Consider the following 13147-nt stretch of genomic DNA (forward strand, 5'->3'; position numbering starts at 1 on the left):
CTCCCTCCGGGAGTTGACGAGGCCGAGCCCGTGGGCAGAGAACTCAGGGGCAGGGGGCACCCGGGCACTGTCAGCTCTCCCCCAACCCCGATGCTGCCTGAAAGTGGGGAGCTGGGTGGAGGGCAGGGAGGAAAGACCAAGACTGTGCCCAGAGGCGGGCGCCCTCCTGTCTCCAGATGGACACCGCCACATGCCTGCCCAGGAGCAGGCAGGCTGGCCGGGCCCTGGGGGCAGGGCTCCAAGCTCCCAGGTCCCACTCACTCCCGGGGTCTCCAAGGAGGCAAACCACACAGGCAGCAGCATCGCGGAGTTCAAAACGTTTCATTTGAACCCAGCCCCTCGCCTCGACCCGCTAGGATGTCAGCATCCCCTCCCAGCTGGGCTGTGCCCCCGTCACTCCGCAGGTGGGACAGCTTCCGGGGCAGACGGCGCCCACACCGCTGGCCGGGGTGGCTGGGCGTGGGCTCTGAGTACTGGCCCTGCCTGTCTTGGTGCTCCTGGAGGAGACCACCAGTGGACCAGGCGTGCAGTCGGGCTGCGGCCCGGCTCACATCACAGCCTCCATGTGCAGGATCCTCAGGGCCTCGGAGATCTGGGCGCTGGTGTCCATCTGGCCATACATGCCCACCAGGAAGGCCCGGTGCAGCAGCACGGCTGCGTGCTCTGGGGACAGACGAAGACCCTGTCAGGCTGTGCTGCCCTGACATCCTGGCCGCGGCGGCCAGGTCGTCAGGCAGCTCTCAGAAATGGAGCCTCTGGTCTTTCCCTGAGAGCCCGGCCCCGGGTACCGAGGCCTCCGGGGGCACCGGGGCCTGGGTGGGTGGGGTCGGGGCAGACTCACCCTGGCAGAGGAGGGTGTACTCCGGCAGGTTCCGGAGGGCCGTCTGCGCTACTTCGAAGTCCCGGCTGCCCAGGCAGTACATGAACGTGGGCAGGAAGTCGGCTGCGATGCTGGAAGAGCCACGTGCTCAGGTTGGCACCTCCCCCCCGTGCCAAGATGGCCAAGGCCCCGACGCCTCCCCAGAGCCCTGCGCCGGGCCCCACCGGACAGGAGGAGTGGGAGGCCTGGCCCAGGGCACCAGGCGGCCCGTGGTGGCAGGTGACGCCGGCTCACCTGGGGTTGCTCTGGATGGAGCGCAGGGCCAGGCTGAAGGCCAGGCTGCGGCAGGACTCCTCAGCTGAGCTCATCAGCCGCTGCAGACTGGTCTGCGGGGGCGGGGGCGGTGTCAGCAGGGCCACCCACCCGTCAGGGGACCCCGCTCCCTAAGCCTCCAGCCCCCTCAACACCCCCGTCGCTGGGCCCTGGGACCTCGGGACCCATGAAGCACACAGGAGGCCCAGCGCAGAGCGGAGGAGCGGCCGCCTCAGTTCTGGGCGGGACTGAGCATCTGGGACGGGGCCGCAGTCAGACGTGGCACCTGCCCCAAAGCCCAGCCGCTGCGGGCTGAGCTGGGTGCCCAGCAGGAAGGAGTGTGGGGGCGGCGTCCCTGTTCGGGGCCCAGCGTGCCTTTGCCCTCCCGCCCCAGCCTCTGACACGTGTCCCAGTTCCCCCGGGCACATGGCAGCTCCCGCACCGAGAAGAAGCCCAGGATCTCGGGTCTCCGTCGGGACATCTCGTCCACGTCGCTCAGAACCTCCAACAGATCTAAGATGGGTAGAAAGCGTGTTGTTGAGGTCCGGGCTGCAGCTGCTGGGCTCGGGGCGAACCTGTCCCCCACACAGCCCAGAGGCAGGAGTGGTGGAGTCCTGGGGCCAGAGCCCGCTGCCCCACAGCACACCTGCCGGGCAGGGACCCTGGCCCGGCCTCAGCACAGGCTCTGGTGGAGGGACCTGGTTCTACAGGTGTAGCACGGCGGCTCATAACGTCAGCGCCAGCGCCTCCTGGAGCTTCCATAGCATCCCTAGCGCTTGCTCCGGCCAGGGGGCCCCCAGCACCTTGGGACAGAAATCACTGGGGGTTCCGCTGCCTTCCCAGCTACCGAGCCAGCGACCCCAAACCGGAGGTGCTGGTCGACCAGGCTTTCAGAGGTTTCTGAGGGGCCCAGGGATCTGCATCTGCACCATGCTCCCCAGATGTCTGCCCCGGCTGCCCCGAAGCCACACTGCAGAAACATGGCCCTGCCCCTCCCCGCAGGTGGCCACCCAGGCCCTCGGCTCCCCCGTAGAGGACCAGGGGCTGTCGGCCAGCTCCCCGCCAGGCCCCTCTTCCTCGGTATCTACGGGGACTCCAGGGGGCTCCCCAGCGCCACTGGCCAGCAGAGGAGCCGCCCCCAGTCTCCAGCCCCGCTTCTCCCTCCGACCCCCTCTCTACCCACCCCTATTCCCACTCTGAGGAAAGAGCCCAGCCCCTCCCGGGACCTGGCAGGGGCCCTGCTGTCTTCTGGATGCCCCCCCGACCCCCAGGAGAAGCCTGGACGGCCAAGGGCCGCTGTGGGACCCAGGATGCTGCAGGGACAGAAAGGGAGGCCACCACCCACCACGGGGCCGACTGGGCCTGGGGGAGCCAAACCCCCAAACTCACCCTCGACCGTCTGGCCCCGGGAAAGCCTCTTCACATAGGGGGCCACTTCAGCTGCGGTCAGAGGGGTGAAGAGGGAGACGCTGACCAGAGGCAGGGGGCCAGCCGAGCCCTCGTCTGCAAGACAGGAGGCCAGTGCCGTCGGGTGGAGACGAGGACGGCCCGCCCCAGGCCACCGTCCAGAGGGCCCAAGAGCCCCGGACACACTCGACACCGAGGCCGTGGGATCCATGTGCGTAAGCGAGGGGCAGCCTCGCTGAGCAGCGCCCGGAATCACACCAGACCCCCAAAGATGCGGCCCCTGCCCTGGGCTGAGCACGGTGCCTGGTACACAACGGGCGCTCAATAAATGTGCTGAAACGACGAGCCTGCTGGGAGCTGCCTGGGAGACGCGGCACTGCTCTCTCGAGCCTCTCACCCACCACACGGCGCGTGGCCTTCCCTGCTGCCCCTGGCACACAGCAGGTGCTCAATAAAGGCGCCTGCGTGCAGAGCACTGTGCTAGGCGTCCGTGGACGGCCAAGAGTCACACTCGACACCAGCGACTTGGCAAAACCAGGGCGAATGGCCGTGAAGGGACCTGGCCCCGGGCACTCGGCCCGTTCACAAGTCCACCGCACGCCCGCTAGACACAATGCTGCAGGTGTCGGGTCGCCCCACTGTAGGGGCCCCCGGGTGGGCACGGGGACAGAGAACAGAGGGGCCTGGTTGGTCCCACAGAGGGCAGGTGCTGTAGGTCTCGCTGGCCACAACACGACTCGGTGCTTTGCGCGTGTCACGGCCCCAGGGCCAACGATGCCCGAGGGACGCCCAGGGCAGTGCAGCCCGCAGCCCCGGCCCCACTCACCCTCGCCCTCTTCGTCCAGGCCGCGGTCGGCCCTGCCGTCCCTGCTGGGAAGGCTCAGCCCCGCCAGGAGCGACTTGAGCATCACCAGGTCACTGCTGTCGAAGGACAGGTCACTGCGGGAGCAAGGTTCTCCGTGAGCACCATGCCACAGGTGGGAGGCAGGCAGGGCCCCGTGGGCAGGGGCTCAGGAGGTGCCCCGGGGGCCGAGGGAGGAGGAAGCCAGCTCAGAATGACCCCGGCACAGACCCAGCATCTACAGCCCTGCCGCCCCGGGCCCCGGCGCCGTGGGCAGTGTCCATCCCCGCCAGCACGCCCCTTGGGAGCTCCCAGCCCTGAGCACCGCCACGACGGGACCCTGGCCGGAGAGGAGCCGTGCCAGACGCGCACACTCACTGGAGCGCGTCGGAGTGTTTCTGCAGGAAGGCGATGGCGGCCGGGGCATTGCAGGTGATGTACTTGTGGGTGAACTGCACGAACTTGCTGATGAAGGGGGCCAGGTGGCGGGAGGACTTCCTGTAGTTCTGCAAAGGGAAGCGCGAGGGGGAAAGCATCCAGGGCCTGAAGCATCCCGTCTTGCCCACGTCGCTCCCCGTGGAGCCCCACAGCACACCCTGGACGCCGCCAGCACGCCGCCCTCACCGGGCGCATGTTAAGGTCCCTAAGGGTCAGGAGCGGCCTCGTCCCTCCTGAACCCTGAGGAGCGTGGGGTCTCCCCAGGCACGTGAGCAGCTGGGGGCCTTCCCCGGGTGAAGGTACCAGACAGGCAGGTGGCCTGGCCGTGCCCGATGCAGCCAAGGGCTGTGCCCTCACCCAGCCGCCTCAGGTGGACAAGGGGACGGACCCTCAGTCCTGGTCAGGAAGACCGGGGCTGCCAGAGTCGTGGGACCAGAAGGGACACGAGCTGAATGGGGAGAGCTCAGAATGGTGGAGGGAGCAGGCAGGGCGAGCAGGGGCACCGGCTGAGAGGGGCACAGGGAGAGGGACCGGGCACCCAACCCCTGGGGACGCCCGGGCCCCCGAGGGTGGGTGGGGCACCCACCAGCAGCAGGCGGAGAAAGGAGAGCAGGCAGTCCCATAGCGCCCCCTGGTGCTCGCTCTGGAACACGTGCGGCTGCAGCAGCTCCAGGATGCCCAGCACGTGCAGGAAGAAGGTCAGGTGGCTCTGCTGCCGGAACTCCTGGAAGTTGAGGTGGCTGCGGCCGTGCAGGAGGGCGGCGATCATGGGCAGGTGCCTGGGGGCGACGTGTGCGCTCGGTGGTCCTGGGTCATCTCCCCCGGCCCCCCTCCCCGCCCCCCGCTCCAAGGGCCGACATCAACTTGCACTTGGAGACCACCCGGAGCCTGCTAACCGCCACCGTGATGTCCTGGGCCACTCACCTGACCCACCCTCTCCCGCGTCCACCAGGCCCCTACCCCCGAGACTCAGCTCAGTCAGGAAGCAGCCGAGGCCCTGGCTGCCCGTGGCGACACCACCACGGTGTCCGTCCACCCGCTCTTAGCCGCTGAGCCCGCCTTACAGGAACGCCTGGTGTGGGAGCCGCTCCAGGCTGGGGCGGGGAGGGCACCCTGACAGCGAGCTGTGCCCACTCGGGCTGCAGGTGGGACAGGCCAGGCGGTACCTGAGCAACAGGATGGGGTGGGCCACAGCCAGCTTCCGACAGGCCACGTTGGCATCGGCCACTCGGTTCTCGGCCGCCCGGGAGTCACTGGTGTCCGCGAGGAGGGTGACGAAGCGGTGAATGAGGCCGTCCAGCTGGGAGGGACGGGGGTGGTCAGAGCCGGGGCCGCCTGCAGCCCTCGCACCCTACCTGTCCGCCCCCCGCCGAGTCCGCCGCCCACCGCCGCAGGGGCTACGATGGGGCTCCCCGGGCAGTGTGCGGGCACCTGCTCCAAGGCCCCCGGACCCCAAGGCCCTGGTGTGGCCCCTAAGGACCTGTGCAGCGACCCAGAGATGCCTGTTCCCCAGTGCCTTCTGCTGCTCCTGGGGCTCAAGAGGCCGTGGCCAGAGCTCCCAGCCAAGCTCAGCACGTGGTGTGTGAGGTCGCCCTCTCCACACAAACAGGATAGAAGCCCTGTGTTAGCTTGAGCGAGAAAAACAAACCTTGCTGGTGTCGCATAATTTCAGGCGCGCAAAACAAGTAACACGCAAAAGTGGAAGGAAGCACAGCTGGAAATACATCAGCTTCCCTCCCTGTCCCGAGAAGCAGGGCAGGCGGCAGATCCAACTCCAGGGTCCAGCCCAGGGAACACGGGCAGGGGGCCCACCAGACCCCCCTTCCCCCGCCATCACCCAAGGGAGGTGAAGGCAGATGCCACGCAGACCCGCGCACGGAGGCCCCACGCTGGGCCAAAGGCCAGCACCACGGCAGGCAGCCAGGAAGGGATGGGGGTGCTGGGCCGCATGCAACACCGTCACACACGCACCACGTGGCCTGCTGTAGTCAACGGTCCCTTATCAGGGAACGAGGGGGGACACCCACTCTCCTCTGCTCCACACCCAGAGGACTTCTTGGAGGAGGAAAAGATCGTTTCCAGACCCTTCGAGAGGTCGGACAGGCGAGGGTGGCAGGGCAGGCTCTGCCCTCAGACGTGCCATCGGCACTCACCAGGGGCCTCTTCTTTCGATCCGAGAAAAGGCATTTCTACCTCCCAGTGAAGGACAAAGGGGGCCCCGATGACCCCGTAGGGCTTTACCTTGCAGACGCTGCTGCCGGCGGCCCCTTCGCTGTGCAGCAGGACGTCAGGCACAGGCACCCGGAGGTCTGGCCGCTGCAGGTAGAGGTGCACGAGCAGGTCTCGGCAACGCCTGCCCAGCACGCTGCGAGAGACCAGAGACCAGACTCGGGGTGGCCGCGGGACCAGGGAGCCGCTGTTGCCACTGCGTGCAGAGCTGGCGTGCCAGGCCCCTCAGCCCTACCGCACCCCCACTGGTGGCCTGGGCTCGCTCCCACGGTGCTCACGTCTGAGCCGCGGCCTCCCACCACAAGGGCAAGGGGACGGGCGGGGGCCCCGGAGCCCGGCGTCCAGCACCCTCACCTGTCAGCCCACTGCGGGATGCAGCTCGTCAGGTGCGCCGTCACCTTCCTGACGCCCTCATCGTCACCGCGGCAGCAGCTGAGCAGCAGGGGCAGCCGGGCCTGGAGAAGGCTGCAGGCGCTGGCGTCCCCGTCCTGGCTCCTGGCCTCTGCCTCCGCCAGGATCAGCTCCGCCAGGCCGATGAGCTCCGGGGCCTGGACGCGCAGCACCAACTCCTCCCGCCGCTTCTGCAGCCGCACACCGCCAGTCAGGCCCGGGCGCGTCTCGCCACGCCCGCCCGCCACCCCACCCTGCGGGCAGGGGACGCCCCAACACCTGCCTGAGGGGTGCGCTGGTCCCTGCCCTGCCAGATGCGAGGCATGTGGATGCAGGCCCAGAGGAAGTCCAGGGAGGCCGAGGGGTCGAACCTGGAGGCGGCGGGGCGGCCTGGCTGAGCACCAGGCGCGTCTCCAGGCGGGGGGGGGGGTGCCCAGGTCAGCCGTCAGGGGACGCAGGCCGCCCCACCCGACCTCTCTGCAGCTCGCAGTGGCAAAGCTAAGGTCGGCCCCGCCCCACCCCACGCTTGCAGCCGCGCACAGGGGCCCCTGGCACCCCGCAGCACAGCACGGACGCCAACCATTCACACGACCGGAGGACAGTAAAGCCGACTGTCTGCCTGCTGGCCACCCAGGGAAGGGACACCGGGCCAGGCAGGAGGGCCTCGGTCCCTGAGGACGCCGGGGGAAGGCTGCTAGATCAGAGCCCCCCACCGAGGCCCCCGACACTGCCCTCCAAACTCGGCTCCCGGAGGAGTCTGGGCAGGGCGGCTGCCGCGGGGCACCCCAAGGCCCACGCTGCCTGTGGCAGGAACAGACCTGCCGGTGGGGGACAGAGGTCTGGGGGACTCACCTCTGCTCCCGGTTCTTGCCCAGCAGGATGTGGATACACTGGTGCAGCGTGGACCAGTTGGACTGGTGCGTGAGCAGGGCTAAGAGGTAGGGTCGGAAAGACGGCACCTGCGGGCCAGGATGGCCTTTGCCCTGGGGAGGGAGGAAACCTGGGATGGTCCCCGCCGGGCTGACGGCTCTGCCGGGTAGCGTCAGCAGGTGACAGCCCACGTGTGCCAGCACAGAGCAGAGGAAGGTGTCCGTTTCGAGGCAGATCCGAGGCTCCCGCCCGGGAAGCCACCCAGCCCGGCCGGTCACTCCGCAGGTTAAGCACGGGCTGAACCGAATCCACTCCTCAGAGACCAGGAGACACGCGAGCAAAACCCTGGGTGTGGGAACACCTGGGCAGGCGGGGGGCGCGGGAGCGTGACCGCCGCTCTCAGAAGCGCAGACCCACCAGCGTGCGGCGGGACCACGGGCAGGGGATGCCCAGCCCCTCCCCGGCCATCTGGTCAGTGTTTCCTCACCTTCCCCACGGCCAGATGAGCTGGGGGACCCCGCCACCCCCGCAGAGCCCTGACATGGGCTCCGACCCCTCTGAGGACCCCACCCCCCCGTCAGGGGTTGCTGAGCTCCACTCCCCCTACCGCCTCGTGCCCTGTGAGGACCTGAGCCCACAAAGGACCCATCCACCCACCCCCCGCCCGCCTCCGTGGCCAGATCTGGCCAGCTGTGGTGACCCACTCAGAGGAAACATGGGACCCGTCTGGCCACTGAGACTCCGGCATCGGATCTGCTGGAACTGACAGAGAGCCAGCCCCACCCTGGGGCTGCCGGGCGGACTGTGGGCCCAGGGCGCCGTGCGCGAACGAGGCCCACCTTGCTGCTCTGGGAGAACAGCAGCCGCTGCTGGAGGTCAGGGCAGCTGCTGATCACCTCGGGGTCCAGCATCTCCAGCCAGTCGACAAGGAGCCCCGAGCAGGGTCCCAGCCACACAGCCTCCAGGCTGCAGGGAAGGTGGGGTGGGCTCAGACGCGGCCGGCCAGGGCCGCCCCCCGCTCCCCCTCCCAGCCGGCCCCCGCCCCGCCGGCTCACCTGCAGCCGTCAGAGTCCTGCTTCCCCAGGGCCGGGGGCTCCCCCTTCTCCTGCAGCAGCAGTGAGCTCACCACGGACACGGGCCCCGAGGCCGGGAAGACGGAGGCAGCGGAGAAGATCGCGGCCAGCAGCTCCTCCAGGTGAGGCGACCTCACGGCAACCAGACCCCGGAGGACTGAGGGTGGGGCAGAGAGGGCCCCTGTGTCACTCCAGCTCGGGGGGCCACCGGACGTGAGGACAGAGAGCCCCGCCCCTGGGCCCTGTTCTGGGGGCGCCCAGGAGAGGGACCTGCGTGCGGGGCAGCGAGGCGGGGTCTTTGTGGCGCCCGGGGCCCGAGTACCTTTGCTGATAAGCTCGGGCTCCACGTCACACCCCTCCCCAGACTTGAGGGTGGCCGCGATGGCGCGGATGGTGGAGCTGACCACTTCCGGGTCCCCGCGGAACGTCAGGGCCTCTGCCAGGTGCAGGAACCCGCTCCGCACTGCAGGGGAGCGCTGTGTGACCCACGGGACTCCTGCCAGGGGTGCCGGGCAGGCGACTCCCCTCGGTTCCCACACGTACGCTCCCCCCTGGGGGGCCTTCCCAGTGCCCCGACCCCCAAACCGCTGGGCCCCACTCACCCTGACGCCACCCGGGGCCCATCTGGGAACAAGGCCCCGGTCCCCCCGACGCGATGGCAGAGAGCCCAGGACCCCCGCCGGCACCATTGACCCTGCCTCACCATCGCTGGTCCGGCGCCGTGCCGAGTACTGGGCGGCAAACAGCTTGAGCTGGGCCTGCAGAGGCCCGGCCTCCACGGCGGGGCTGTCCAGCCACTGCAGGGTCTGCACGAGCACTTTGAGGAAGCGCGACGAGAAGCCGGTGTCCTGGGGCACACAGCGCTGGGGACGGCACAGCACGGCTCAGACAGGGCCAGGGCCGGGCGGAACCATCCCGCCTGCCACAGCGGGCCCTCCAGCGCCCATACCCGCAGCCCAGGAGGGGTCTGCTGTCGCCTGTCCTCACGGGGCCCAGAGAGAAATGACCAAGGAGGTAGCACACACGTGGGCGCAGGGGCAAGTGGGGCGAACGTGGCAAAACTACCGACACCAGGTGGGGGCGTGCTGAGAGCCCGACACGCTCCTGCCCTGCCCCCGGGAAGCTTCTGTCACAGAAGCGGGGGCGCACCCCCAGCTCCGCAGCAAAAGCTGCGTCTCTTCACTTAGGGGCAAGAGCCGGGGCCCGAGCAGGCCTGGCCACAGGAGCCCCGAGCCTGGGGGGCGGGACGGGGGCCTTGGCCACGCGAGGCAGAGCCCGGGCGCGGGGACTCGGGGAGCGAGGCGCAGGGCTGTGCCGGGGCCTACCTGGTACTGGCAGAGCTGGCGCATCAGAGGGCAGGCGAGGAAGTGGTTCTGGTGCATGACCATGACCAGGGCGCCGCCGTGCGGGGAGTTCAGCAGGGTGGCGAGGGCCTGCAGGAGGCGCACCGCGACGCCTGGCACCTCGGGGCTCCCCTGGCGGACTCGCGCCAGCTCCCGGCCCAGGGCCTGCTGCAGCGCCAGGGCTACAGGGCGCGCACTGGAGCTCTGCCACCGTGGGCTGGGGCTCAGCGGGAAGATCTGGAGAAAGGCATCCATCAGGACCACGCAGCTGGCAGGTGGGGCCTTCCCCAGAGCCCACACCCCGACCCCACAGAGGCTGCCGGCAGTTGGCACTGGCGTGCCCGGTCCCCAGCAGACTCTCCAGAGGGGCGTGGGGTGGGGGCCAAGGACTGGGACGAGGCCCGTGGCAACAGGCCCAGGAAAGAGCGCGTGGACCTGTGCACACACGTGCGCATACGGGCGTGTAAGCGTGAAGATGGAAACCGTGCACCGCTGCTCTGCAGCGCCTGTCACTGTGAGGAGGGGGCGAGAACACACGTGCCCAGGGAACCCCTGGCCATGGATTCCAGGCGGGAGGAGGGACCAGGGAGGAGGGGGGCCATACCTGCAGGAGCATGCTGGCCAGGTCGTCCTCGGGGCCCAGAACCCGCACCTGTGTCACGGCCCGGGGCCTGCCCTGGCCCGGTGGCTGCTCTGGGCTGCTTTTGGGTTTTGGCGCCTCTGTGCTGTCTGCAGGGAAGGAGGAGCAGGGCGGCTGAGAGGCCATCACGGCCAGCTGTGGCGGGGACCATGCCGACCACGGCCAGGCTCGCCCGGGGGCCCACCGCCCAGAGAGGAGCGGGCTCCCAGGCCCTGCAGAGGGCTCTCTCCCCGGGACCCCCAGCCTCGCCCGTGGGCCCATAAACAGAAGCCCGGACGCCGGGCAGAAGCAAACGCTTCCCGAGTGGCCGTGCGAGCCGGGATGGGTGGGTACCTCGCCGGGCGGGCAGGGAGGCTGTAAGCAGGGAGTGGAAAGTCTGGCCTCCGGACGCCCCTCGCTCGTGCTGGACCTCGACCAGGTGAGCCATGTAATCTGCAGGGAGGCAGCCACGGGTAAACACGGGCCCCCAGGGAGGAGGGAAGCCCTCCGCATGGTGCCCGCAGAGCTCCAAGCCTCCCCAGGACCCGGGAAGCTGGGCGACAGGGCCTTTCTGCAGAGAATCAGGCAGCGCCCGCAGCTCCCTCCACCCTCCAACCCGAGGGGTGGACGCAGCTCCACCTTCCTGCTCGCAGCCCCTGCCCTGGGGCTGTTCCACTCCACCCCCAGCCTGGCTCTCCAACCGCAGCCGCACGGCGGGCCCGGGGTGCTCGGGCGAGGACCCCGGCTCTCACTCTTGTCCATGATGTTCTGCTCCAGGGTCTGGGGGTCGTGGGCCACCGCCTGGTCCAGATACTGGAGAAGTTTGCTCATGCTGGACACCGGGATGCCGAAGGACTGCACGAACAGCAGCAGCTGCTGGGGCTCCAGGTCCTGCAGGGCTGGGGGCGGCTCTCACTCAGCCACTGCCACCCGGTGACCCCGGCCCGCGGGGCCTGGCGGGGCACAGGGCCCAGAGGGCAGCTCCAAGTGTGGCTGCTGGGTCCTCAGGACCCCACCCTGCGTCCTGAGGCTGCGGGCCAGCCCTGCGCTCCCTCCAGCTCAGAGTCAAGGCTCCCCTGAGTGTGTCCTGCTGCGCTTCCCCAGCCAAGCCACCCCCCAAACTGCCCGGTCTGCCACCTCTGCTGGATACCACACTGACCACGGGCGGGTGCCCGAGGCCACTCTGCACCCCAGCACCAGCTCGGAGGCCCCAGCCCCTCCTCCTCCCCTCCGAATCCCTGGACCACTTGGTCTTTTTCGTTCCTCCTCCAGCACTTCTCACTGGAGGCTCTCAGCCTCCCCGCCTGACCACAAGGGCCTGCGCGCACCTGTCAGGGCACTGACAGCTCCACAAACGTCTGCTGAATAACAGACGCCCCGGAACCCCCCCGAGGCCCCCGAGCTGTCCTCTCTCACAGGCCACAACTAGAACACACCCAGGCCCACAGCAGGGGGCAAGGCCTGGTCCCCCCACCCCCGCCCCGCTCGAGGCGCGCCCAGGCCGTACCAGCGTCCACCAGGCGAGGGAAGAACACACACCAGGCCCACAGCAGGGGCAAGGCCTGGTCCTCCCCCTCGAGCCGCGCCCGGGTCGTACCAGCGTCCACGAGGCGCGGGACCTCCGAGCGGATCATGCGCAGCTTCAGCCAGTCGGGCAGCAGCAGCGCCTCTTCCGACGTGTCCACCAAGAAGGCCGTGGGCAGGGGCTTCTTCTCTGGGAACCAGATGTCCAGCAGCGCCTGGAACTCGCCGTCACCAGCTTCGGGAGAGACAACAGGGCAAGCACCAGGGCCGGCTCAGCGAGGCCTTCCCAGACCTCGCCACCCTAGGAGCTCCGGCCGCACTGAAGGCTGAAGGCCAAGGCCAGCGCGTCCTCGGTTTACAGGTGCGAACAGGGGCTTCAGAGGACGGAGAAGAATCTACCCAGAGCTGAGAGCGCGGCCCAGCGGCAGAGGCTCTGCACAGCTGACTTGTGTAATCCTCACAATCGTGGCGCCGCCCCGCCCCAGTTGAGGAAACGGAAGTGCAGAGCTGGCCAGGCTGCCCAGGGGACGGTGTGAGGCTGGGGCCAGCAGGCTCTCTGGGCTCTGTGGGCTTGGCCAAACCGGCTCCTTCCAGGGCTCAGGCTGCACAAAGCCCCGGGCAGCCAGTAGGCCAGGCCGGCACAAGGCCAGCCTCCCCTGGACACAAGTAAGTGGCAGAGCAGCCCACAGCGTCAGCCACAGAGGAGGGAAGGAGAGGCTGCCAGGCAGAGGTTCCAGGAGGCCAGAGGATCAGCCGGCTCTGGACACAGCCCACGGCCAGCGAGCCGAGGGCCACACCCCAGGCCTGTGGAGAGGACCTGGGGCTCACTGCTCTGGGCACCAGCGTCCCCTCGGCTGGAGAGCCCCATGCGGACACCTCCACCTCCAGAAACCACAGTGCAAAGAGCAGCAGGCACAGAGGTGCCCAGCAACACCCGCGTGCATCTCACGACGACAGGACAGCGTGTGAGCGGAGGCGGCGAGGAGTCTGGAAACCCCCGGCCTGTGGATCGGAAGCGTCGGCGGTGCACGGGGTCCCGCCACGTGGGGCTCTCGCGTGCGCCCCCAGGATGGGCAGGGAAGGGGGTCCACCTCCACGGGAGACCCAGCCACACCGCCCGTGGGCTGCTCACCGCGGGGCGGCCCCAGCGTCAGGAGGATGACCATGGCATGGACCACCAGGATGTGCATGGTGGCCGTCTCCCCACTAGTCCAGCGCAGGAAGACCTGGTCTTGCGACTCCGACTGGAGGGAGAGGAGCGGGGTGAGCGGGCCGAGGCGA

General features: G+C 69.2%; 1 protein-coding gene across 1 annotated transcript in view; it reads right to left on the reverse strand.

Annotated features, from left to right (window-relative positions):
- Positions 1–547: 547 nt before the first annotated feature.
- Positions 548–13147, reverse strand: part of INTS1 (integrator complex subunit 1) — a gene marked incomplete at its 3' end in the record, with an annotated part of 28503 nt that continues 15903 nt past the window's right edge. The window contains exons 25-47 of the mRNA XM_082857089.1: positions 12999–13110; positions 11940–12101; positions 11095–11241; positions 10697–10795; positions 10328–10452; positions 9706–9960; positions 9084–9243; positions 8703–8843; positions 8363–8537; positions 8147–8273; positions 7290–7420; positions 6721–6808; positions 6402–6628; positions 6060–6183; positions 4985–5118; positions 4405–4597; positions 3759–3886; positions 3366–3478; positions 2522–2635; positions 1575–1645; positions 1115–1206; positions 842–951; positions 548–663 (exon numbers count right to left, since the gene is read on the reverse strand). Of these exons, the coding sequence (XP_082713215.1) occupies positions 548–663; positions 842–951; positions 1115–1206; positions 1575–1645; positions 2522–2635; positions 3366–3478; positions 3759–3886; positions 4405–4597; positions 4985–5118; positions 6060–6183; positions 6402–6628; positions 6721–6808; positions 7290–7420; positions 8147–8273; positions 8363–8537; positions 8703–8843; positions 9084–9243; positions 9706–9960; positions 10328–10452; positions 10697–10795; positions 11095–11241; positions 11940–12101; positions 12999–13110 (3144 nt within the window). The remainder of the gene's footprint in view (positions 664–841; positions 952–1114; positions 1207–1574; positions 1646–2521; positions 2636–3365; positions 3479–3758; positions 3887–4404; positions 4598–4984; positions 5119–6059; positions 6184–6401; positions 6629–6720; positions 6809–7289; positions 7421–8146; positions 8274–8362; positions 8538–8702; positions 8844–9083; positions 9244–9705; positions 9961–10327; positions 10453–10696; positions 10796–11094; positions 11242–11939; positions 12102–12998; positions 13111–13147) is intronic.

Source organism: Leucopleurus acutus (assembly GCF_964270905.1).
Source record: "Leucopleurus acutus genome assembly, chromosome: 16".
Classification (NCBI taxonomy): Eukaryota; Metazoa; Chordata; class Mammalia; order Artiodactyla; family Delphinidae; genus Leucopleurus; species Leucopleurus acutus.